At 41.6% G+C, this 25627-nt stretch overlaps 1 protein-coding gene across 3 annotated transcripts in view; it reads left to right on the forward strand.

Annotated features, from left to right (window-relative positions):
• The window catches only part of galnt1 (UDP-N-acetyl-alpha-D-galactosamine:polypeptide N-acetylgalactosaminyltransferase 1), a 38251-nt gene extending 14411 nt beyond the window's left edge, over positions 1-23840 (forward strand). For all 3 annotated transcript variants that reach the window (XM_068735216.1, XM_068735217.1, XM_068735218.1), the window contains exons 2-14: positions 293-406; positions 7577-7716; positions 7908-8076; positions 14014-14180; positions 15016-15143; positions 15260-15339; positions 15707-15877; positions 17831-17948; positions 18222-18402; positions 19440-19579; positions 19801-19899; positions 20511-20645; positions 21487-23840. In XM_068735216.1, coding sequence (XP_068591317.1) covers positions 7578-7716; positions 7908-8076; positions 14014-14180; positions 15016-15143; positions 15260-15339; positions 15707-15877; positions 17831-17948; positions 18222-18402; positions 19440-19579; positions 19801-19899; positions 20511-20645; positions 21487-21633 — 1674 coding nt within the window. In that variant the 5' untranslated portion in view covers positions 293-406; position 7577 and the 3' untranslated portion in view covers positions 21634-23840. The remainder of the gene's footprint in view (positions 1-292; positions 407-7576; positions 7717-7907; positions 8077-14013; positions 14181-15015; positions 15144-15259; positions 15340-15706; positions 15878-17830; positions 17949-18221; positions 18403-19439; positions 19580-19800; positions 19900-20510; positions 20646-21486) is intronic.
• Positions 23841-25627: the final 1787 nt, after the last annotated feature.

Genomic DNA, 25627 nt, shown 5'->3' on the forward strand with positions numbered 1-25627 from the left:
CCGAGTGACAGCCTCTCACGGGTCTTCCTGTGGTTGCTTTGTGGTTCTGTTGCCTCGAGTTGTGATAAGAACACACTCGCTCTCTTTTTAAACCGTTTGACCACAGTCGCCGATCAATGTGCTATACCTCGAATCTTAAAGAGATAAATGAAAAGGAAGACAGAGGTTCTTTAGATTGTTTCCTGACTTAGATTCTTGGTTTCAAGATCATACAATATTGTTTGTATGCATACTGCTCTTTCACATAGCGAAACAATGTTTTTATTCCGTGTCTGTTTCTCTCTTGTTCAAGGAGCATGTTTGAGTGACGAGCGAAGGAGGAAGTGGGATCTCTCACGCTCCGCCCCCCTGTGCTGGTGGAGCAACCTGCACATCTGACCAGAGACTCCTTCAGTCACTTGGACAGGTATGAGTTTATGAATATTAGCTTCAGCCAAACTTCACAATGCCTAAGGACTAAAATACCAAAATAAATACATACAGAGCAGACAATAAACTCAAAATACAATTAATATAAAACAGCAGATATGTCAGTGTGTCCTACAAGAGTCAAATATAGACTGACCTGCTGCTACAGATCTCTCCTCCATCTCAGCCCATCAGTTAAAGATTTTCAAATTGTTGATTTTTCTAAAGTCAATTGTTTATGCATTATTAAAACTATCTCTGAATCCTGTATACTATGGTTATTATGCTGGGGATTACTTCTTTAAGCAGAATCTTCAAATTATTTAACAGCTCACTCTAAAACCTTTTCTGTCAAAACTAAATGGTCAGTGGCGACATAAGTGCTTTTATTCGGATGTAGGTATTCTTTGATTCCCAAAGGTTCATTGCATGGGCGATACACTTGGTATAGCTGTTGTTCATACTGAGGCTGTATTAACTTTCAGTCGTGGCTGCTGACTGTGCTAATCCGGCATGTTCTTTTAGTTTCCCTTACTTCTTCCAGTAGGTAATGTTTTGTGAGTGGATACATAGGTTTGAATGAACAACAGATACTGTGGTATGGTCTTTGTAGAGGAGACGACTCGTTCAAGAGAAAGGGTTTCTGTAGTACATTGGGTCAAATTAGATCACATTAAAGTACAATGGTATGGGTTTCAATTTCCAAAGTACCATCTATGGAGCTAAATCCAGGTCAAAAGTTTTGATCATTTGAAAAAATAATTTGAACCTGAAAGTTCAAGTTGTGGTCTTGAACATTGAAAAATACAGCAATGTATTCAAAATAAAAATGTATTTAAAATAAGCTTTTTTCCTGAGCATGAGATCGTATTGGTTACTTTCCGCAGCAAGATGGTGACAATAACAGCTCTCTTGATTCAGCCGTTAGCGGAGAGCCTCCCCTACGGTGCAGTCTGGGGAAAGTTATGCTGGAGTTTTTGCTTCAGTCAAGTTTTTCCTATTAGATAATTCACCTTCAAATGTTTGGATGGAAGCATGGCGTTATTAGAGTAGCGTGGGTCATTTAAGAAATAGCTTTGTGCAAGCGTGTGGTCGAGCGCGAGAGAGAGAGAGAGAGAGCGAGAGAGAGAGTGACGGTGAGAAGTAATCAAATACAACAAGCTTTTCAAAATAAAACTATGTGCAGCAGAGCAAGAGGTGAAACATTGTGTCAGCAAACTTTGTGAAGATTAATTCACACTCCTTCGCTATCAATCACATCATTCAGACGAGTAGCCATTGAAATTAACAACCTGGATTTAGTTTTACAGTTAACACAACAGCACTGCTGTGTGGCATGAAATTAACATAAAAAGACAATTAAATCGTTAATCGTAATTGCACAACTAAAATTTCAGAATTGCGACAACCCTAGTAATGTTCACATTCGTATGCTTGTATTCCGACTGATTTGTATACACTCCAATGTTGCTATGATGATATGTATGTATGATATATTATAGTTTGATGAGGCAAATTAACAACAGAATAACAAAACTGGGCTGCTGAACAAAAATTATTTATAATGCACAAACCTGTCCAAACCACATTACCCTTTTAGCAATGTTTAAATCTGGTTATTAAATGTTTTTATGAAATAACATTGTTTGTGATTTCCAGATACTAGAATGAGATTTAGGGACATTGCTCTTATTTGCTCATGTAGCTGTTGCATTGGAACAAATTCCTGTTTAAAAAGTACAAAATGTCTTTTCCATTTTTATGTCCAGGAACTCTACATAGACTGTTGAAGTGGTTGGTAGTCAGAGATACCAGAGCCTTATAAATCCTGCCTCCTTGGCATGTAGCGGTAGTAGTAGCAGCGCTGTGTGTGTGTGTGTGTGTGTGTGTGTGTGTGCGTGTGCATGTGCGTTTGTTAACACCAACTAACACACAGTCTGTGATGGTGTGATAATATTGTAAATAGTTATATTATGCTCTTTTTATTCAATCAGTGTCATTAAAGCCTCCACTCTGTGATATGAGATGTTTAAAAGAGCGATTTCAGCTCACAGGCGTCACGCAGAGCGAGATGCATGATGCTGTGGTTAGTGAGTCCTTAATGTCTGTTGCAATTTATTTATTTTTATCCATGTGCTGTGTTGCCTGCCTGTGTGTCTGGTTTTCTGGTACTGTAAAGCCAGGCAGCTGCGCTCTCTCCAACCGTCAAGGGAACGCCCCCTGTGACAATAACGTATATTGATTTTGGCCGAGAATACCCAAGTGATTAGAGATTGAATAGTTTAATTCCACTTTGCGCCCGTGCCAAGCTTTGCATTGGTAATCTATTTCAGCTGGGACTTTTTACGCTTCACTCTTTGCCTTATTTACACTTCTTTAGTTTTTAAAAATGTTCTGACTCTGTTTTCTCTCTCTCTTTAAACCTTTTTACATAAACTCATAGAATCCCATAAAGATCCATCTCCAAACTCGCCTACAATTATGAGAAATAAACAAACTCCAACCAGTTACAGTACAGTCCAGTGCACCACACTGAACTCCTACAGCAGTCTCATGTTGAACCGGTTTTAATGCCTTTGTTCATTTGTGATGTGAAAACATCAGATTTCCACACAGTCAAAGAAATAAAAACTGTGCCTCAGTTTAAAAGATCCTAGCTCACTGAGGAACGTCTAGCTTGCATGACTGCTGAAAAGTATGACTCATACTGTACAGTAGAGGAGTTTGAACCAGCATCTGGTTCCAAAACACTGTAGCCGACTTCCGTAACTTCCAACTTGAGAGCAAAGAGCGTCGGAGCAGCAAACTGAATCGAGTTGCACTGCTTTGCATCGCTCTGCCCTCCGTTTCTATTTCTTTTCTATTCCAGTAGTTTTGCAGTTGTGTGAAATACCTACTCTACTCTTTTCACTAAAGGTTCATTTTTCATTTCTTAAAAAGTGTATTAACTTTTATGAGGAGGTGGTCCTCCTTTGCTATTAAACACTGCAGCAAATCCTGTAATTGTGTGTCTGCATATATAAATGTGAACATACTCGTATATGTAGTAAATCACACAATACATTCTATGAATATAACCACAGGCACATGTACAGTGTCTACTCTCTTTCTCCCTATGAACCGATAGGGACCCCCCCCGCCTGTGTACCTCGTCTGCTCCATAGAGAGCAATGGAGACGGGGCTTCAGGCCGCCTTGTTCTGTAACTTCCCTAATATTAGCCTGCTCCTCGTTCTGCTCCAATTGAGAAGTATTACAACAGTTCTGAAACTTGCCACTCCCATCAGCGTTTGACCCAACTAGACAGCTGGTGCACTTGAATAGCACCGTCTCTGTTTTCTCATTGAAGATACCTCAAACAGCAACATGCATTTTTACACACTTGTTTATGACAGATAAAGTAGTCTGATTAAAAGGCATCTGGTTTCATGGAGTATAAACTAGGCGGTACAGAGAGCAAGCAAATAAACTGTTTGTAGTTTATTATACGAATTAGCAGCACAAACTTTGTGTTGATTAGTAAACACATAAATCCTTCTCTCTCATTGGCACTCCCTCATATTTACTATCTTCTTCCCTCCCTCTTAATTTTCTTTTAAACACATAAACATGAAATCCCCAGAAGGGAGGCTCCCAACTTCCCAGTCATAAATTGTGAAGCGAGTGATTCTCTCACTCCAGAGTTTTTACAAGTAGTTGTGAGAAACTCTTGGTTGTGCAATCTTTAAAGAGGGATTAAGCCCGTGGAGAAGAAGAGGAGGGGAAACGAAGAAGAGAGACACAGAGAAGGATGTGAAGGGGGAAATTGTGTTCTTGTAGGGAAGTAGTGATGGCAACCGCTCTTGAAAAGAGACGACATCACTAAGAAACGAACGTGGGAGTGGGGGGGTGGGGTGGCTGAGAGTGAAATGCCCAGGATGGAGATATAAAAGAAAGATGGAGGAAATGTGATCTGTTAAGAGATTAGGCAGAGAGTGCAGAGATGGAGGGATGGAGATTTGTGTGTCTGTTTAATGTCATAGGGAGCCAGGCTGTTTAAAAGAGACTTCAAAGAGACTAGCGGCCAACATAAACTAAACTGACTCACATTCACACACGTGCAGCAACACACAGAGAAGCAGGGCCCGGGGCTGCAGTGAGCACAGAGGAGACCTGAGGTGTCCTCTGCCATGCCTGATTAGAAATACAGTGAGTGGAGAGACACGGCTGAGAGGCGGCGATGGGAAAGTGTGTTAAGTCAACATATACATGCCTATAAATCTTCTCTGCTGCCGCTCGAAGCGCCGCTGTCTACTTCTTTCACATTTGCTGTGATCAAATGGCATTCAGGGAAACCAGTTGACGTCTCTGACAGCGTTTTGACACGACTTTGTGAGCCAGAATATATGTGTGCCTTTCCGTGATGGAGTGCCTCCATGTCGGTGTCTCCTCCCAAGTGCGCTATTATGTGTTTGGCATATGTGCCTAGCTCTGCTTGTGCACAAGGAAAGGTGAAAAGTATTGAAGTTCTTGCTGTGATATCAGGTTGTGTCATGTTGCTGCTTGGAGGTCATGCAAGGCAGGTCCAGTCCAGCAGTGGTCAGAGAGACGGAGAGGAGAGAGATTGTAGAGAAGGGGTAGAATGTCAGGCTTCCCACTGATACTGGAATCTCAAGAATTCTGAGAGGAGTGATCCGAACAGTGAGACGAGCAATTTGACGAATTCTTTGAGGATATCTGGGAGGATCTGTGAATGAACTTACTGTTACTTTGCTGGAAAATACCAGAATGTGTTTTATAACTACCACGTTAGTTTTGTTTTGTGTTGGTCTTCTCACAACAGTCCTAACTCTAGTCTAACACCAAACTGTCTTAGAGTTTTAAGAGTATCAGGGATGTGGTGGGAACCCTGAACAATTTTGAAAACCTGGGTCCTTAACTGAGGCTTACAGAAAAGTACAGAGGTTATATATTAAAGAAAGTAGACGTATAAAACAGCAAGAGTGAAAGCTATGATATGATACAGTAACAGACCGTATAGAATCAATGTGTTCTCTCTTAACTGCAGTAGAAACCTGTTTGTGAACCATACGTGCAGTCAATGGTGTGAACATGCCATACTTTCTCACACACACACACACACACACACACACACACACACACACACACACACACACACACACACACACACACACACACAGAGGATGCCTCGTGTGAACATTATCACATTATTATTACTGTATATGAAGTTCTTGTGAAAGTACAAATGCATGTGTAATACGAGCTCAGGACTGCAAATATACTTTTTGAATCCATTCATTTTAAAACATTAAAGAAGTACTTAATGAACAAAAAAAATCAAGGTTGGAGATTTGACAATATTTGTCTTTATTCTTTTTTTAATAAATTATTATAACTCAACTACATTTCAGCAAACCAAAGTTCTTTGAATGTGAGGCATCAGGAAAGCTGATATACTTATAAAGTTAAAAAGGCCAAAGTCAAAGACATGAATGGTTCTTCATATAGAAAAGAAACTTGTAAACCAAGAGCCAAATTTTAAATTTGATTCACTCTGCAGCTGCCTGAGAGCCAAGTTTAAACAGCCGTGACATGATGCACTTGCATTAACCTTGTCAAAACCATTGTTGCTGTAGTTAACTTGATTTGATCGAATAATTTTCTTCTCTGGGAACGAAAGATCAGCGTTGCATTTATCTGCTGGTGGTTTCTATGCACCATTTTCTCTTTGTCAACATGAGAGATACAATCTTGCAAGGTTACAAAACTCCTGTGAATTACACGACAAGCCTGATAAGAGCTAAGAAATGTCTCGGGGTCAGAGAGCATCTGAGGGTAGTAATTAGCTCTTTATCAAACTGCAGCAGTTGTCATGACCATGTCACATAATAGTGCTGCTGGTTACTGACTATTTGTTGCAGCCTCACGATTGCAAGTATTTTTTTTTATAATTATCATGATTATAGTGGCTATAATCAGCCTTATGTTTTCTTTATTGTGTGATATTTTTGCCCAGAGACAACTTGCCTGGCTATACAGTAAATAGCTTTAACCTGCTAGAACTGGTCAAACTGTGGACACTGAAACTCTTTGGCTCAACAGGCAAAAAAGTCTGGAGAAAGAAAACTGACAAACTGCAAGAAAACACATTTCCACTCTTGTGTTCTGCTGTGGACGGCACTTTGTGCTGCTAGAATCCTATCAGGTGGAATTTAGAAATGCTTCTCTGCAGTTCTCCATCCTCCTTGGCTGCTACGCAAAGCTAAACTAAGCTAAGCTAACTATGCACAAACACTTTTTTTTTTTTCCCTCCCAGGTGCACGGAAGAAATCACCGTAGCCAAATTAATTTTCTCCCTTCTGCTTATGCTGCTGCAACCTGAGGGATCAGTGAAGCAGAGAATCAGCCAAAGAGAGGAGAGATGGTGCTGGAGGAGAGAAGGAAAGGGGAGCAGAGGAATTTTAATGTGGCTGTGTCTGTCTCTCACTGCCTGCCAAAGAAAAGCAATTACTATCACAACTCCTCTCTCTCTGCTCTGTGTGTGCGTGCTTACCTGCAAGTGTGTGTGTCTAGCTGCACTTTAGCACACAGGGATTTGGTATGTTGCATGTATAAAGCGTGTAGATCGGCTTGTGCACTGCAGCGCGTTTGAGAACGCCGCATACATTTGCTCGATACTTGATAGCAGCTAAAGCTTTACTTAGATACCATGAAACGTCCGTCAATGTTCACTGTGCTTATAATGGTGCCAGACACAAACCTAACCTATAAACGTAGACATGCGCCCTCATAGATATCCTATTTTTCTGTGTGAATGATGTAAGACAGAAATCCAGCGCTGCACAGTGCTAATTTTGAGGCTCTCTCTGAGTGTGAAGGTGACCATTTGGACCGGCGCTGATAAACAGCTGACAGATAAGAGCTGAGATTCAAACGGACAGACAGACAGGCAGGAGGGAAGACAAATGGAGGCATCAGGAAGATACTTCAGGGTAGAAATGTGGGAGGGGTGGAGGTTTAGGGGAGTGAGGCGAAATAAAGAGTTTCTTTGGAAAACTTTGGAAAAAGCCTGTGATTGTGTGTGCTACTCGGGACTCGCCATCTCCCCTCACCTCAGCCAGAGCCTTAACATTCCTCTCTTCCCCTTCTGTCTCTCATTACTTTATTAGGATGCGGAGGTTCGCTTACTGTAAGGTGGTTTTGGCCACTTCTCTGGTGTGGGTGATGCTGGATATGTTCATTCTGCTCTACTTCAGCGAGTGCAACAAGTGTGACGACAAAAAAGAGAGAGGACTGCCAGGGAGACAAGGTGAGTGTATATTGCCACACACACACACATCATCATAGAGACACACTCTGACATCCTCCAGCACACTCTGTGTGTGTGTGTGTGTGTGTGTGTGTGTGTGTGTGTGTGTGTGTGTGTGTGTGTGTGTGTGTGTGTGTGTGTGTGTGTGTGTGTGTGTGTGTGTGTGTTTTATGTGTGTGTATCTGCTGCAGATGCCCTGACCAGGCCGCGGGACGGGCCCGGTGAAGGCGGAAAGCCTGTGGTGATCCCGAAGGACAACCAGGAGAAGATGAAGGAGATGTTTAAGATCAACCAGTTCAACCTCATGGCCTCGGAGATGATTGCTCTCAATCGGTCACTGCCTGATGTCCGCCTGGAAGGGTGAGCAGCCTGTCTGCAGCTAATCATCTGTCCTGTTTTGTCACTTACTCCATTCATTAAGTTCCCTTCAGAATGGCTCTCGCTGGCATTGTCTGTTGAGACAGTCACACTGGTGATCAGTGATGAACCGCAAGCCAGAAGTCTGGCCTGAAACCTGAAACCAGTCACACAGTGAGCCACCGTAAAGGGTAGTTATGGCTATGATTAATGACATAGAGCGAGACCGATGCATGGATGCATAAGTTAGGGTAGAGAGGCATATATATATATATATATATATATATATATATATATATTTATATATATATTGTGTGTATATATATATATATATATTGTGTGTATATATATATTGTATATATATATTATTGTATATATATATATATATATATTATTGTGTGTGTATATATATATATATATATATATATATATATTATTGTCTAGATAATGTCTAGACATTCTCATTAAAATCTTTGCAGCGGTCTGCTCCGTGCAGCTCAACTGAAGTTCACTGTGTAAAGATTCATGTTGACTGTTTAACGCTTCCTCTGAGCACAAACTGTCTGTCCTGCTGTGTGTCTAGTTTCATTTGCCGTTAGCTCTGTTATCTGTATCAGCCCCATCACAGTAGCTCTGTTTGCTAAATTAACCACAGGCTGCTTTTTCTCCTCCTACCAACATTCTTACCAACCGACTCCGCTGTAGTCACTATTTGGTTCAGTTTGGCATTTGTTGAGCGATAGACAGACATACATACTTGCATACAGACATGCATGTATGTGAGAACACAGTACAGACTCAAATAACACTGCCTTTATCTCAATAGCCCAGTGGTTCACCTTTAAAGACTGATCCCTCACTGTTTTTAAAGTAAATGCATTACATTAAGGAGGTAATGATACAATGTCATGCTGCCCCTTTTTTATTTTGCTTCAGTAATACTAGCTACAGTTGTGGTCAAAAGTTTACATACACTTGTAAAGAACATAATGTCATGGCTCTCTTGAGTTTCCAGTTATTTCTATTTATACAACTGATTTTTCTCTGATAGAGTGATTGGAACAGATACTTCTTTGTCACAAAAAACATTCATGAAGTTTGGTTCTTTCATGACTTTATTATGGGTTAACAGAAAAAGTGACAAAATCTGCTGGGTCAAAAATATACATACAGCAACATGAATTAGCAATTTTGGTGACTTAGAAAGTTTTGTCAATGAAATGAGCTTCATAGCATGGCCTCTTAACTTCTTGTGAGTGATTATGAGTGACTACAGTTGGTGACTTCTCTGAGGCCATTTAAATAGGGCTCATTGGATACAAACGCCCACAAACGCTACAATGGGAAAGTCAAAGGAGCTCAGCATGGATCTGAAAAAGCGAATCATTGACTTGAACAAGTCAGGAAAGTCACTTGGAGCCATTTCAAAGCAGCTGCAGGTCCCAAGAGCAACAGTGCAAACAATTGTTTGTAAGTATAAAGTGCATGGCACTGTTTTGTCACTGCCACGATCAGGAAGAAAACGCAAGCTATCACCTGCTGCTGAGAGAAAATTGGTCAGGAGGGTGAAGAGTCAACCGAGAACCACCAAAAAGCAGATCTGCCAAGAATTAGAAGCTGCTGGAACACAGGTGTCAGTGTCCACAGTCAAGCGTGTTTTGCATCTCCATGGACTGAGAGGCTGCCGTGCAAGAAGGAAGCCCTTGCTCCAAAAGCGGCACCTTAAGGCTCGACTGAAGTTTGCTGCTGATCACATGGACAAAGATAAGACCTTCTGGAGGAAAGTTCTGTGGTCAGACGAAACAAAAATCGAGCTGTTTGGCCACAATGCCCAGCAATATGTTTGGAGGAGAAAAGGTGAGGCCTTTAACCCCAAGAACACCATGCCTACCGTCAAGCACGGTGGTGGTAGTATTATGCTGTGGGGCTGTTTTGCTGCCAATGGAACTGGTGCTTTACAGAGAGTAAATGGGATAATGAAGAAGGAGGATTACCTTCAAATTCTTCAAGATAACCTAAAATCATCAGCCCGAAGGTTGGGTCTTGGGCGCAGTTGGGTGTTCCAACAGGACAATGACCCCAAACACACATCAAAAGTGGTAATGGAATGGCTAAATCAGGCTAGAATTAGGGTTTTAGAATGGCCTTCCCAAAGTCCTGACTTAAAATCCCATTGAGAACATGTGGACAATGCTGAAGAAACAAGTCCATGTCAGAAAGCTATCAAATTTAACTGAACTGCACCAATTCTGTCAAGAGGAGTGGTCAAAGATTCAACGAGAAGCTTGCCAGAAGCTTGTGGATGGCTACCAAAAGCGCCTAATTGAAGTGAAAATGGCCAAGGGACATGTAACCAAATATTAGCACTGCTGTATGTATATTTTTGACCCAGCAGATTTGATCACTTTTTCTGTTAACCCATAATGAAGTCATGAAAGAACCAAACTTCATGAATGTTTTTTGTGACAAAGAAGTATCTGTTCCAATCACTCTATCAGAGAAAAATCAAAGTTGTAGAAATAACGGGGAAACTCAAGAGAGCCATGACATTATGTTCTTTACAAGTGTATGTAAACTTTTGACCACAACTGTATGTGTGATGAGGAGTTTAGTCTCACTGAAGTGTCTGTCAGTGCCCATGGATGCAGGTTGTTCAGTCATCAGACAGGCAGAGAGAGAACAGCAGAGAGAGAACATCCAATAAGCAGTTTGGAAGATATGTCAAGGTTAGTTCAAGCAGGTGGAAACCAGCTCGGCCTCCAATCCCCCTCCGCCCCTTTTATGCGCTTCAGCAGTGGAACATGGATAGATCAGCAATGAAGGTTTTCTAAGCGATTGACAGAAAGACTGACTGACAGACACAAGACTGACAGGCAGGGGCACATGCACACTAGACAGGCGGCAAAGAAAAAGGACATTGATCCGTGAAATGGGTTTTAGTCTTTGAGCGAGAGTTGATTACTAGGTGTGTTTTCACTCAGCCTTCTCTCCGTCTATCTGCTTTTCCAATTAGGAGATAAGGCAGAGTCAATATCAAGCAAGGCAATGTGTCGGTGTGTGTAGGTACCGCATATGTTTGTGTTTATTTGTGTGTGTGTGTGTGAATTGGCAGGTATAGGGAAACTGTGTGAATGAATTCATCATCGCCAAGCAGGTCACCATTAGCTGAAACTTTGAAGTGAAAACTCGCTGATGGTGTATTTTCATTAGTGTCAGCAGTGCAGTCATTGAGTCTCGAAAAAATGATTGTGTGTACGTGTACGTGTACGTGTACACATGTGCTTGGGTGGATCTGCAGTTTATGAAAACACTTTCCATGACCACACCTTTCAGACAACTTAAAATGTTCTCTTTTTTTAGATTCTGACTGCAGCATTTTTATGAGAATGCACATAGTATATAGATGTGTGTGTGTGTGTGTGTGTGTGTGTGTGTGCGTGCGCCTTAGTTAACGTTGCAAGAGTGATTGCAGTTAAATCAGAACCATTCTGCCCGCCCATCCCCGTAATCCACTGGTTGGAGAAACGGCCTGCAACTCATTACTCTGCTCTGCTGTTGCCAAAAGTTGCTCCAGCAACTGTTAGGATACACAGGACTCACAACCACTCCTCGGTAATTAAAATCCACATCATGTGACGTGATGCGTTCATGCCATCATGTGTCAACACATGTTGTTTTGGTGGACCCAGAGGTTTTGTTTTTCCATTAATGGCACGGTGAAGATTGTGTCTGAACAGTGTAAAGTCTTAGTTGTTCTGTTTGTGTTTGTGAGAACAGAGAAGAGAGAAATAATGAACTGACGTGTATAAAAGCTAAAAGACTCTAAAGGCTGTCTCTGTTTTTACAGTGAATCATCTCGTGCGATCATCAACCTCCCTTCCTTGCAGAGAGTACTAACACACATGCACGCCACGGACTGAGAATCACTGTGTGCGTTATTGAACATGCTCCAGAGGCAGCTGCAGGATGGAGATTATTCTTGACCTCCTCTCCTCTGTTGCTGTTACATTCCTTCTGTCAGAATCAGCAGCAGAGAGAGGAAGCGTTCCAGCGCTCTGGATGATCAGAAGGAGGGAGGGAGTTATGACGAGGGATCATATTCCATTTGGCTGTTGAATCTGTCAGAGGAAGGAAGTCGCAAGCTGGCTTCAGTTTTGTCATGAATAGATGAGAGTTTGAGCAGCTCACTGAGCGTCTTTTGACAGCGTTTTGACTGTGAGACAGTTTAAGGTCAGAGAGCTTGCAGCAGGTGTAATTGCCGGCTGCAGTGTTTGTTGACCTGCAGAGGTGTGTCTTTTTCTCCCGTGACTCTAACTCCAGCAAAACTGACGCGTGCTTAATGTTGTTGTTTTTTGTTGGAGAGTAACATTTATCATTCATTTGGAATTGGATTAGTCTATATTTTCTGCCATCTGTTGTGCAAATCAATCCATCTGTAATATGTGAATTATTTCCAATAATAAGAGCATGCTTTCGAAGCTGCTGGTGAGATGATTATGAACGATTTGTATGCCTTAAAAGGGTTAAAAGGATGTGACAACATTCTGTAGAGCTTCGGCAAAGCGGTGGTGTAATGTAGTGTATTGTGTGAATGTGGTATTGTGTGCAGCATCTAATAGAGTCTGCATAAAACTGAAATTAAACTGCCTAAAATGTCCTCAATCACTCTTGCAGGAACCCGCAAATTGAAAGATTGTCTTTCTTGCAACCCTAAAACAGTTTTTGTCGGCCAAAGTAATAAAAGTGTTTATAAGCTGCAATATGGATGCAATCTTCTGTTATTGTGTATAATAATGTATCATAAAAGTGATACATATCATATGATACAGCAGTAGATTCACTTAAGAATCCTTTTTATAGTTGGATAGGAATGTGTGTGGCTTTACCACAAAACAGTGATAACAACTTTTTGGAAAAAAATAAATGAAGGCAACTGCTTTAAAGGTTCATTATGTTTGACTTATTACTAAGGCAAGCAAGTTTAAAATCTCTACAAGATGATTTTCAAACTAAAATAAAATAAACCATCAATGGCTGCCAGGAGGAAAAACAAAATCAATCTTAAATTCATAACTATGCTTTGAAAAGTGGTCCGGTGTAATTTAAATAGCACAAACTTTGTATTTAATCGGCTAAACAATGCACCCGCGAATACTGTGGAGAACTATTTATAGAAGTGTGTGACACTAACATCCATCTTCTCTTGTCTCCACTCATGCCTGCTCTCCTCTGGCAGACATTTAGGTCCCTGTATGTTTCTCAATAAGAGAGTTTGAAGTGTGTGCTCTACACTGCTATGACAATGACTCACACTCTAATTAGCATCACTAATCAACTGTCATCATGCTGACCCACTATTTCTCTCTGTCTCTGTCTAAATTTGGGAATATACGCTCGGCTGCTCGCTCATTATTCACCCTCAGTTTTCAGTGTTTGAAGTTGATAAAAATATGATTTTTTGTAAGATGTATATGACAGTCTGATTAATGCAGTGATTCCATGACTGACTTATGCTGTTTAGTTGATGTTTAAGTCCCAGCTGTTTCCCTCTTGTTCAGATCTCTGTTGTGTGGACTCACTTATTAAGCTGCAGCTCTCTGTAGCAGTTTCTCACAATCAGACAGGCTGGGTCGTGATGTCTCTCCCACAGTGTGTTTCTCTCTTCACACTCTGTCGCTGTCAATTCTGTTTTGTCTGCGTTCAAAGCCGACGACTTCACTCATCATCGCACATGTGGTTGTCTTTGTGAGACCACGTGTTGGTTTTCAATGCAATTCTCACACCTCTTGCTGTCATTTTGAAAGTGTGCTGTCTGTTGATTTTAAATTTGCTTTGTATCCATAAACGTAGTTGCGTTAAGTATCTATCATTCCACATTGTAAGCATCTTTTTTTAACTTTAAAGTTTTTTCTTTCTGATTGTTTACTTTTCTCTTTGTAGGTGTAAGAACAAGTTGTACCCCGATAATCTTCCCCGTACCAGCGTGGTGATTGTATTTCACAACGAGGCGTGGAGCACACTGCTGCGAACCGTCCACTCTGTCATCGACCGATCACCTCACACACTGCTGGAGGAGATTGTCCTGGTGGACGATGCCAGCGAGAGAGGTACACACACACACACACACACACACACACACACACACACACACACACACACACACACACACACACACACACACACTGCAGATAATTCCTTCACCACTTGTACCTCTTGTTTGAGGCTTAGCCTATTTTTTAGCGTTACTGTATGATTTTGTTGAGTTTCTGTGTGTGTGTGTGTGTGTGTGTGTGTGTGTGTGTGTGTGTGTGTGTGTGTGTGTGTGTGTGTGTGTGTGTGTGTGTGTGTGTGTGTGTGTGTGTGTGTGTGTACATGTGCGTGCGCCTGGTGCCCATCAGCCAGTCAGCATATATGGCCTGTGTGTGCCACTCCACCCTGTGCAATGCTGCTAATCCCTGTTTGGGGGAGATTAGGTCTTTAATTCGCCAGCCGCAGGGATTACACTCTGTTATTACCCTCAATCCCCCCCATCCGCCACCACACAGCACCATTTCACCCTATGGGACCTCAGGTTGGATAGTGCAAATCAGAGGGTATGTGTGTGTGGGGGGGTGAATGCTGGTAGGGAAGCTCTCTGCAGGTAAAAGGGATGTCGGCAGGCATGCTAAAACGCATTCATACATGAAAAAACACAAGCGCACAGTTACCTTTGATCTCTGTCGCTACTAAGGGAATAATTTGGAGGACTGGCTCGTAATCCATCTTCGTGTGTGTGTGTGTGTGTGTGTGTGTGTGTGTGTGTGTGTGTGTGTGTGTGTGTGTGTGTGTGTGTGTGTGTGTGTGTGTGTGTGTGTGTGTGTGTGTTTGTTTTTGTCTGTCTTATGTGCTTGTGTGTTTATTGGATTCCTATTTTGCATATATGTGTTTATTTGTGTGGTTAAGATTTCCTAAAGCGGCCGTTGGAGCAGTACGTCAGAAGGCTGGAGGTCCCTGTCAGAGTGGTGAGGATGGAACAACGGTCTGGACTTATTCGTGCTCGCCTCAAGGGAGCATCCATCTCCACTGGCCAGGTGTGTGTGTGTGTGTGCACACATGCACCTATGTGACCTCCACCACCAAGTGACCTGCTCACCATATGGTGTGTGCACCGTTGGGTTTGTCTCATGTTTTCTTTCCATGTTTCTAGGTCATAACCTTTCTGGATGCTCATTGCGAATGCACTACAGGGTGGCTCGAGCCTCTGCTCGCCCGCATCAAGCAGGACAAGTAAGACAGACACACACACACACACACACACAAATGTCATACACAAATGTCATACACACCTATGGCAAGCATAAAAAAAAAATCAATTAACTATTGTTGAGCCTGCAGGGAGCTTGCCTGTGTTTATTCAATGCTTAATTTAGTATTCTTTGTTTACTGCTCCCTGCAAGCAGGTACTCAAGTATACACACACACAGGGTTTTAACGGGTGTGATGAGTTATGGCTGATGGGAAGGCTCAGCACGATCCATTGTGTAAATGCATTTGGTTCTGGAGGTGCCACACCTTGCAGATGAGCACTTAGCCGTGATTGATGCCCACCCAAGGTTATAAAAAGAAGGCTGATGAATGTGTATGTTTGCTGTAGGAGAACAGTGGTGTGCCCCATCATCGACGTGATCAGCGACGATACGTTCGAGTACATGGCGGGATCCGACATGACGTACGGGGGCTTCAACTGGAAGCTCAACTTCCGCTGGTACCCTGTTCCCCAGAGAGAGATGGACCGCCGCAAAGGAGACCGCACGCTGCCTGTCAGGTGGGTGAAGCAGCGGGACGATCCGGGTTGAACTTGCCTTTTTGAAGCGTCTTTCAGCTTGTTATTTAATGCCTACCAGTTGTGCAGCTAACGCTTACTCCTCTCTGTTGGGTCAAGTGTAAAGAGAATTTGCCTACAGGACAAAATTTAATCATTAGTGAAATACCACATGATCAATCACACTAACTCTGTCAGTCAGTTGTTTAAAATAACTTATAGCCTGTGAGCTGTAGCGTCGCTGATAGGCGTTTACAATTGATGTGTGCAGAGTAATCGTACTTCTCCATTTCATTTACCACAGTTAATTATTATAAACTGCCCTTCAGGAATAAATACTGAAAGAATAGATTGAACTTAACAGTGTAGCTTAAGACCAGATGTTTATGTAAGATTCAGTGTAGTTTTGTTCCTTGTATCATTTCTCATAGCTCAGTCCTTTGTAACTAAAAGCGTAAAACTTATTTCTGCCTGTCTATCATCTCTCCTTCCTGCTCTTGTTTCTAAGCATGCTTGACACCATTATTCCAGGTCACACATATAATATCTCTTATGTAACACTTGTTTCCCCTGTTTTCAGTTGTTTTTCACAGTTGTGCCAAAAACAAAACTGGGTTTGCAAGGTCCGGATAGTGAAGTAAAAAGTACTTTAGACTAATTATATGATAAATCCTGTCCTGTTGAATTAGTTGTATGTGTGTATTACTGAGAAGATTTGAACACTATTGCACATAAACAAGTTTTCAGAATGAAGCTTGGGTATCAGGCTTCAGTCAAGCACCAACTTAGTTCAATAGTACAAGATTTGCTAGTGAATCAATCAGTAAAGAGTAACAATGATGGGATTTCAACTTCTCACATGTGAATTTGGTGTTAAATGACTGCTACTATAATACGTAGAGAGCTTTTCTTCGTTAGTTACAGGCCTGCTGCTGTCACACTCTGTCACAGGAGGAAACCACAACAGCCAGACTGGTTGATATGGGCTCATCATCTAACTTGTGATTTACAGCATAGCGCCAAATCTCTGTGGTCACTTGGAAAGTTTCTCTTTACAGCTACTGGAAAAAAGTCTTGTGGAAAATCCTTTGAACATAGTAAATTACCTTGTGTCAACGAGGTGCTGTGATTCCTTCAGACAAAAAGATGAGAGAATTTACCACACGATGACCTGGAAAACACATATTTGACATTGTTGGTACAAAATATTGCCCTGTATTTACAGTTGTTGTTTATGTTTTTATTGTGTTTATTTCAATGTCACAGTCTTTTTGATAAACATCTTTTTATGTGACTCTTTGTAAGTGACACTGTTTAGATGGATCTTTAATTAGAAATTGTTTTGCGCTACAATGTGCATCTGTGTTTATTTAACTGTGATGTCTTGTAACAATAGTGATTTAATTGTTTGCTGGAGAGTTTAGAGAGCTTTGATATGTTTACAGTTAAAAGTAAAGCACACACATATATTATTAATATTGCCATAATTCACCACTTTGTTTTAGTTTTCAGTATTTGTCTGTGATTGTAAACAACATCTGTGTTGTTCAACAAGCTAGTATTTGTGTTGCTCATTATTTCCCACTTTCAGCCAAACGCTTTACCCTGTGTGCACTCAGGATGTGTTTTATATGTGCTTGGTCGTTTGTAAGTGTATTGTGTGTTGGTAAGGGAAGCAAAAGCAGGCAGTAAAGAAAATAAGCCTGATCTACAGTGGAGGAAACTGTTGTGTGAGGGGGAGAAATGGGAGCAGAGCCTTGAGGCCATTAAACACTGACACACAACAGAGAATGAAATAGCAGGAAAACGGCCAAGAACTGTGTGAGAGTGGCGAAACATAAAACTCGGATGGGATCTGTAGATACCGTGTGACCTTTAGAAAGCAGGTCTTCAGTGACTTAAGTGCCACTAACCCACCTCGCTCTTAATTTACCCCACTGTCCTGTCTCTCTCCAGGACTCCCACCATGGCAGGTGGCTTGTTCTCCATAGACAGAGATTATTTCCAGGAGATTGGCACATATGACGCAGGCATGGACATCTGGGGCGGCGAGAACCTGGAAATCTCTTTCAGGGTGAGTGAACACGCCCGTAGCCAACTGACATCACTGTATTCTTCCATGCAGTGACAGGCAACACGCATGCACATTCCACTTGTAAGTCTGACTTCTCTGACTTAAATTGTTGACGAGACTAATATTTGGTCAGGCGTCACCCTGGCTGGCTTTCAATTGATTAGACACAACACAGACAGGACCAAACTGCATCATCCATCTCCCTTACAGTATGTCTATTGTACACAATATACTGTATATGTGTGTTGATGCCAAAGCTGGTGTGTTTCACAGATTTGGCAGTGCGGTGGGACGCTAGAGATTGTCACATGCTCCCACGTGGGACACGTGTTCAGAAAGGCAACACCCTACACGTTTCCTGGAGGAACGGGACAGATCATCAACAAAAACAACCGACGCCTGGCCGAAGTCTGGATGGATGAATTTAAGAACTTCTTCTACATCATCTCTCCTGGTGTGTGTGTGTGTGTGTGTGTGTGTGTGTGTGTGTGTGTGTGTGTGTGTGTGTGTGTGTGTGTGTGTGTGTGAGCACATACATGCATACTTGCATTCATGCAAGTATGCGTGTGTGTGTGTGAGCACATACATGCATACTTGCATTCATGCAAGTATGCATGTATGTGCTCATGTGTGGAGTTTAATCTCCGTGGCAGGTGAGATCTATCCATTAACCCAGGGAGAGTGTGATATTGCAGTGGCGACTCAACAGTGCAGGATGGGGGGTGGCGAGTAATTTCACGCTAAGGAGCATCTATTGACTTGCACATACACACACACACACACACACGCTCACACAAGCTGGCAGAGGAGGGACAACCAAGAGTGGAGCATAACTCACTAATGTACAAAATAATAATAAATGGCTTGAAACTTACTCAAAAACTCAATTACTCCATTTTTTGTTTAGCAGGCTGCAGATTCCCCACAAGGCAGAGCTGCTCTGTTATTGTCAAAACTAGTTCTAAACATGATGACATCAGATATTTGAAGCTTTATCCAAAAACTGCAATTAATAACTGAGATATTTGTTGAGTTCTTTTCTCTTGTTGCAGCGTTACATTTAGAGGTTTTTGAGCGTCAGCTACATGTAATCTGATTCAATTGTATTAAAGGTGTTTAATATCTTATTTTTAAAGGTTTCATAGGCAATGCAATAATGTCAAAGAATATGCAATAAGTTGCTATAAAAACAAAGGTTTTATTGAGTATATTTTTATTTATAGTATTTTTTGCTATAAGCAAAAGTGTTATGTTTTATTTAATCACGATTAATCAATTCATTGATCCTTAATGTCACCAATGATTGATCAAGGAAAGTACCCTTGTCTGGGTCAACTCATGTATGGCCTCATTCTACTTTACCAATGACACACTTTGAATCATGCTTACATAGAAAACTGAATTTAGCAACCACTCAGCAAATACTGCACTGAATGTAGTTTGGTACCATAGTTACTGACCTTCATGTTAATGTTGTGTGTTTGCGTCCAGGTGTGACCAAAGTGGACTACGGTGACATCACATCTCGCTCTGCTCTGAGACAAAAGCTTCAATGTAAACCCTTCAGTTGGTACTTGGAGAACGTCTACCCCGACTCTCAGATCCCCAGACACTATTACTCCCTGGGAGAGGTATATTCATTGGCACACTCACACATACACTTGCTGACTCACACGTTTTTAGATACCGTTATTGCTGTAAGACAGACAGACACGGATGCATCTGTGATTCACTGCCTTTAGGCTGAAACCCAAGCAGACACAATGAATCTGAATTGGGTTGAATTGAAGGGTTTGGTTTTATGTACTCATAATGATTTTCTTAATATGATTTCTTTGTGTATTCTGCTCAGATCCGCAATGTGGAGACCAACCAGTGCCTGGACAACATGGCCCGCAAGGAGAATGAGAAAGTCGGCATTTTCAACTGCCACGGCATGGGAGGCAACCAGGTATCCGAGGAGAAAACAAATATAGAAACAATACTGACACAAAATAATGTAAAAAGTGTAAACAGTAAACATTTTTAAAGATTATTTTGTGTCAGTATTTCTTGTTGTAAACCACCCAGCGATATGCATTTGGGTCGAGTGCTTTGCCAGCTGGGCAGCAGGCAAAGGTCAGGACCTGTGCTTGCTTATAAATAAATGAAAGAATGAAATAAGGTTAGTAAAATAATATAACATACATGTGTGCAGTCGAGTGTGAAGCACTGGTGATGAGAAGTGTGAGACCCTGGTTCTCTGCCGTGAACAGTGGATAGCTCTCTCTGGGTTGGGAGTGAGTTGCTGCCCGAAGTGAAGGAGTTCAAGTATCTCAGGGCCTTGTTCACAAGTGAGGGTAAAATAGAGTTTGAGACGTCATGGTGAAGAGGGAGCTGAACCGGAAGGCAAAGCTCGCGATTTACCAGTCAATCTACATTCCAACCCTCACCTGAGGTTAACAAGTTTTCGGTAGTAGCTGAAAGAATGAGATTGTGGGTACAGTCATTCCCGAGTAATCACGAAAGGGAGAAAAATGGAAATGTGTTTTGAGATCTGGAATTTGTTTGTGTGACATGCAGGTTTTCTCTTATACGGCCAATAAGGAGATCAGGACAGATGACTTGTGTCTGGACGTGTCCAAGCTAAACGGACCCGTCATGATGCTCAAGTGCCATCACCTCAAAGGAAACCAGCTCTGGGAGTACGACCCTGTGGTGAGTGGAAGAAATCATGGAAATGTACATGTTATGTGAGGACATAAAAAATGCACAGATTTACTGGTACATTAAATATACACATATTAACATACACTGAGGGTTCTCATGCATGTCTTGAAACCGAAAATTAAGTTGTTCTTTTCACCAGAAAAGCCTGGAAGGTCATATATTCCGAAGGCTCACAATTTTAGTTTTTTTCTATTTTTTAATCAGTATAAAAAACAATAACATTGGTAATAGAAACAATAAAGCAGAGAAAATGCAAACCAATTTTCACCTCGGATTTAGTTTCCTGTTGCAAAAAGACACTCGCTGCAGTTTACAGTAAACAAGGTCCTCTAAAAAATACAGCCTATAATATAACGTAAAGAGAAAAACTGGGAAAAGAAACACAAGTGAGGTGCTGAATTTGCTCCAAACTAAGTAAAGAAACTAAGTTTAGCTGCAACTACAGTGTTTGCATTGCAAATGTGATTTATTAATAATTTACACTTTTTTACAGTTTTTTTATAAACCCAGTGTATTTCCAATACACATACAGTATGACAACACATATTTAAGACCAGTTGTCATTTCAGTTTTGGGATATTGTTTTCAGTTTTAGGTTGATATTTATCCTTGCTGACACATTACCCAACTCAACCACAGCATGCCTCACACTGAGAGCTTAGCCAAAACTAAATTGAATTGCAAAATCTGTCAAAAGTCTGAACATTGAAAATAAAATATACATAAATATGAATAGGTAATTATTTACATACCCTTGTGAAATCCAATGAACTAGTCAGAAGCCTGATTTGCATTCCCTCACACACACACACTGTGTTTCACTGTGCAGAAGCTGACCCTGATCCACGTCAACAGTAACCAGTGTCTAGACAAGGCCAGTGAGGAGGACAGCCAGGTGCCCAGCGTCAAAGACTGCACACACATACGCTCCCAACAGTGGCTACTCCGCAACGTCACACTACCAGAGGTCTTCTGACCACACTCGGCACACTCACAAACGCACACACTCACACACACGCCGGCCCAGAGTAAGCAATCAGGTGAACAGACGTGTTTATTGAAATTGGGCACAAGGAAAGGAAAGACTTCCCACGAGGGGATTCGGGAAGAGAGGAGGCCGGATTGGACTGTACTACCTCTGCCAGAGATCAGAGGGAGGAGTGTGTTTGACCCTCCTCAGACCGAGAAAAGAGGAAAGACTCCCTCTAGGAGACGATGGCTGTTGTTTTACGTTTGTTTGTTGTTTTTTTAAAGAGATTTGACCACAGAGAGTGACTCGCTCGCTGGGCGTGAATACGAGACTGGCCAGTTGAGTCGAGGTCTGCACTCACCGCTTCCCTGAACAAAGCAGTCCAGCAGTCCACCCCTCAAATCATTACTTAACGTTTACTGACTGCCTCTGATGGAGTGTGTGTGTGTGTGTGTGTGTGTGTGTGTGTGTGTGTGTGTGTGTGTGTGTGTGTGTGTGTGTGTGTGTGTGTGTGTGTGTGTACACGCACGCACGCGTGTACTCTGTGATGAATGTATGCTTTGAGAAGGGAGCTGAATTCCTTGGTAATTTTTTTTTTTTATTATTTAATTTTGTAATGGATTTTAAAAAACGAACTCATATGAAGAAGGGTGCATGTCTAAGTGTGTGTGGATGGATGTATGAGACTGTCATGTGTGTGTTGGAGCCCCTCCTACAGTCTTGCAGCAGTGTGTGTCTCCCTCTAGTGTTACTCCCGGGCATTTCACTCTACAGACTTGAGCCTCCCGGCTGAGAAATGTCCGCGGGACTGCACATAAAAAAACGAGAGGACCGAACACAAGGACCCGACGTCTGCCATTCGCAGAGATCTAGAGACAGGAATATGTTTGTGATATCTTGAGATTTCTATGTCAAGTTTTTACATTGCTTTGTCTGTTTCTACAGTCCTGTGAGAGTGCCACAGAGCAGTAACCCTAGTCTGTCTGTCCGTCTCTGTTGTCTTTAAAGATGTGTAACATAGAGCTTACACACACACACACACACACACACACACACACACACACACACACACACACACACACACACACACACACTGAATCTGCATATGTAACTGATATTCACGGCCTAGTGTAGTGTTAAACTATAGGGAACTATCTCATAAGGCACTACATATTCCCACACACATCCTGTATACAAATAGGAATACGGCTTCACTGGCCAGATACTTTAATCCATTTTGTCATATCTTCTCAACGACCTCTTTGAAAAAAATACACTCCAAGGGCTTCTTTCCTCCAGTGGAGTGTGTGTGTGTGTGTGTGTGTGTGTGTGTGTGTGTGTGTGTGTGTGTGTGTGTGTGTGTGTGTGTGTGTGTGTGTGTGTGTGTTCAGCACTAATCCCTAGTCAGCTCCCTGTTTACTAGGACAAACAGCTCTCAGATTCCTCGCTGTTGGATAAACAGTAGACTAGCGTAGACTGACGTCAGATCAGCGTATCCCTGCGTCTGTTGTACAAAAGACCGAAAGCTGCGGGGTTTCTTTTCTTCTTTTAAACGGAGCCGAGTCTCTGCATTCTCCGGAGGACATATCTATAGTAGGGAAGGAAGCCTGGAAAGCTGTTGGTAAAATACCTGAGATGTTGCATAGGTGATTTAGGAGACTTAATCAGGGACAGACTAATAATTGTAGAGAGCGGGAGTGAAGATTTTAACTGTGGATTACAAAGAGCGAAACCGCAGGAGACATATCTTAATCCATAACTACATATCTCACTGTGCAAGCAGTATTCCACTGGTCATATCTCAGCTAAACGGTTATGTCAGTGTGTCATTTTAATTTCAGCCGTCATGCTTTCTTCATTATTTGTTTTCTATCACTCCTGCGACTCAGAGCGAGAGAGGTGATTTCATAAAGGTTTTAACCATTTGGGCTTCCTCCAGTGGAGGAGGGGTTTACACATAGGACACCGGTTCATCTTTGTAGTGGACACGATGGTGAGAGAAGGCCCTTGACTGATTTCAGGTCTGAGCGAGTGACTGCGTAGGGGACGATGTGAACGTTTTTTGGATTGTGTGAAAGAGGAAGTGTAACGATTGATTTGATTTTTGGGGGAGTGTGGGGGGATGGGGTGTTTAAAGTTAACTGACATGTCCAGGCTTCCACACTGAGCTGATCCAAATGTAGAAAATAAAGGTGAACAAGTTTACAGAACAATATGAGCAAATTGGTGATTTTGTCTGTACACACACTATAATATACACACTTTCTCTTCAGACAGAAACCGAAACGGCTCACAGAAAGAGTAAAGCTTTTTTTGTAAACAGACAAAAGGTAAGTTGGCATTTAGTGTTTCTCACCAAGACGCACTCTGTGTATCCTTGAGGCCTGACAAATGTCTTGAATGCATTTCCTTCCTCTTAAATCATTTGGAAATCAGCCTTTTTGCCCCCCCGTCGGCGACAGCTATTATGTTTTTGAATTGTTTTCATGAATGCGATATCTCAGGAACTCCTGAAGGCAATTTCTTCACATCTGGCACAAACCTCCACATGGACTCCAGTATGAACTTATTAGGTTGCTGGAGGCATCCAAGCATGAGGCGACAATTCTAGTTAAATCATGCATTCTTTACACCAGTGTTCACTAGCTTGTATTCTTCTTCTTCTTCACTGCCTTTGTTAACACAGAGCTGGTTTCCTTGGTGCGCTACAGCCACCGACTGTCAATCAGTGGAATAGTTTGGAACCGCTGGCGAGACTGCTCAGAAGAAAACTTTTTCAACAGAAAGAGTTGGGTTTAGTGAGTACAACATGTTCATGGGGTGTGACCACTGTTGCATGAGGCACCCATGGGTGTGAAGAGATCATAATCTCAAGCCTTGTGGGGAAATGGGACTCTTCTCTCTCTCTTTTTTTTTTTTTTTTTTTTAGAAACATGACAGTGCAGTGAAGGTAATCAAGTCGGGCAGCAGACTCACTGCATGTTTTGTGAAGAGGGGACTTTTCCCACTCCTTGACTTGAGCTGTTGAATTATTCAGGATCAGCGTCACCGAGAGCCATCAAGTGTTTGCACTTGATGGATTCAGATTCTTTGCTTTTGTTTTGTTGAAGCATCTCTTAGATATTGGGATGTTTTCACACTACTTCAGTTTATCATTGAAGATTTCAAATCATTCTAGTTTAAATTTTATCTCCAGTTAGGCCTAAAAAGACATATCAGGCTCTCTAATTTGAAAGCTCAAATGTCAAAAAGTTCCTCTCCTTGCTCCTCGATGAAGACTAATCTGCTGTGTGTATCTGAGAAGAGTCTTCTTCAAGGAAGCATCTCACTCTGTTCACTCTGTGCAAATTAAATGAGTGATTCTGCCATTAAGGAGATTTAGAGCTGCCTGAGCTCAGGAAGACTTCGCTCTGGTTTATGTGCTGCAGACTTCAGAAGAACTATGTGGAGTCTTTGATCTGAAGAAATGGGTCAACGCCGAATCAGACTGCGGCCCGCAGGGAAACTTCCAAGAAAAAACGGAATATTGAAGGATGTTCAGAAGAACAGAGTGAATTTGTAAACTTAGATGTGTGTCCATCTAATGTAGTTGTTTTTATTTTATTGATCGTTGTTTGTGAAATCAGCTTCATATTACATAATTTAGAAGCTGCGTTAACTCATTAATGTAGACACATTTTTTCATCAGGGTTGTATGTTGCATTTTTGGTCAGATTGATTGAAAGTCTTCTCAAAGAAGTTCAATTATAAACTCTAGATAATGTATTAACAGTAACATTATTGCAATATATTAGTAGGTTATTGTGTAGTAATAATGAGTAGTAATGCAATATTTTGTAAGAATAAGAAGAACATCTGGAGTTTAAAACTTACAGATAATTAATTGTTTATGACTTGAATGAATGTATTGCTTTGACAGAACATATTAAGTTGTTACCTTGGAAGGAGATTTTGACGTTTGACAAACTGTTACATTAATCACAAGATTTTACATCACAAG

Source organism: Cebidichthys violaceus, unplaced genomic scaffold (genome assembly GCF_023349555.1).
Source record: "Cebidichthys violaceus isolate CVI_PGR_0920_01 unplaced genomic scaffold, fCebVio1.0.p SCAF_7, whole genome shotgun sequence".
NCBI classification, from domain to species: Eukaryota; Metazoa; Chordata; class Actinopteri; order Perciformes; family Stichaeidae; genus Cebidichthys; species Cebidichthys violaceus.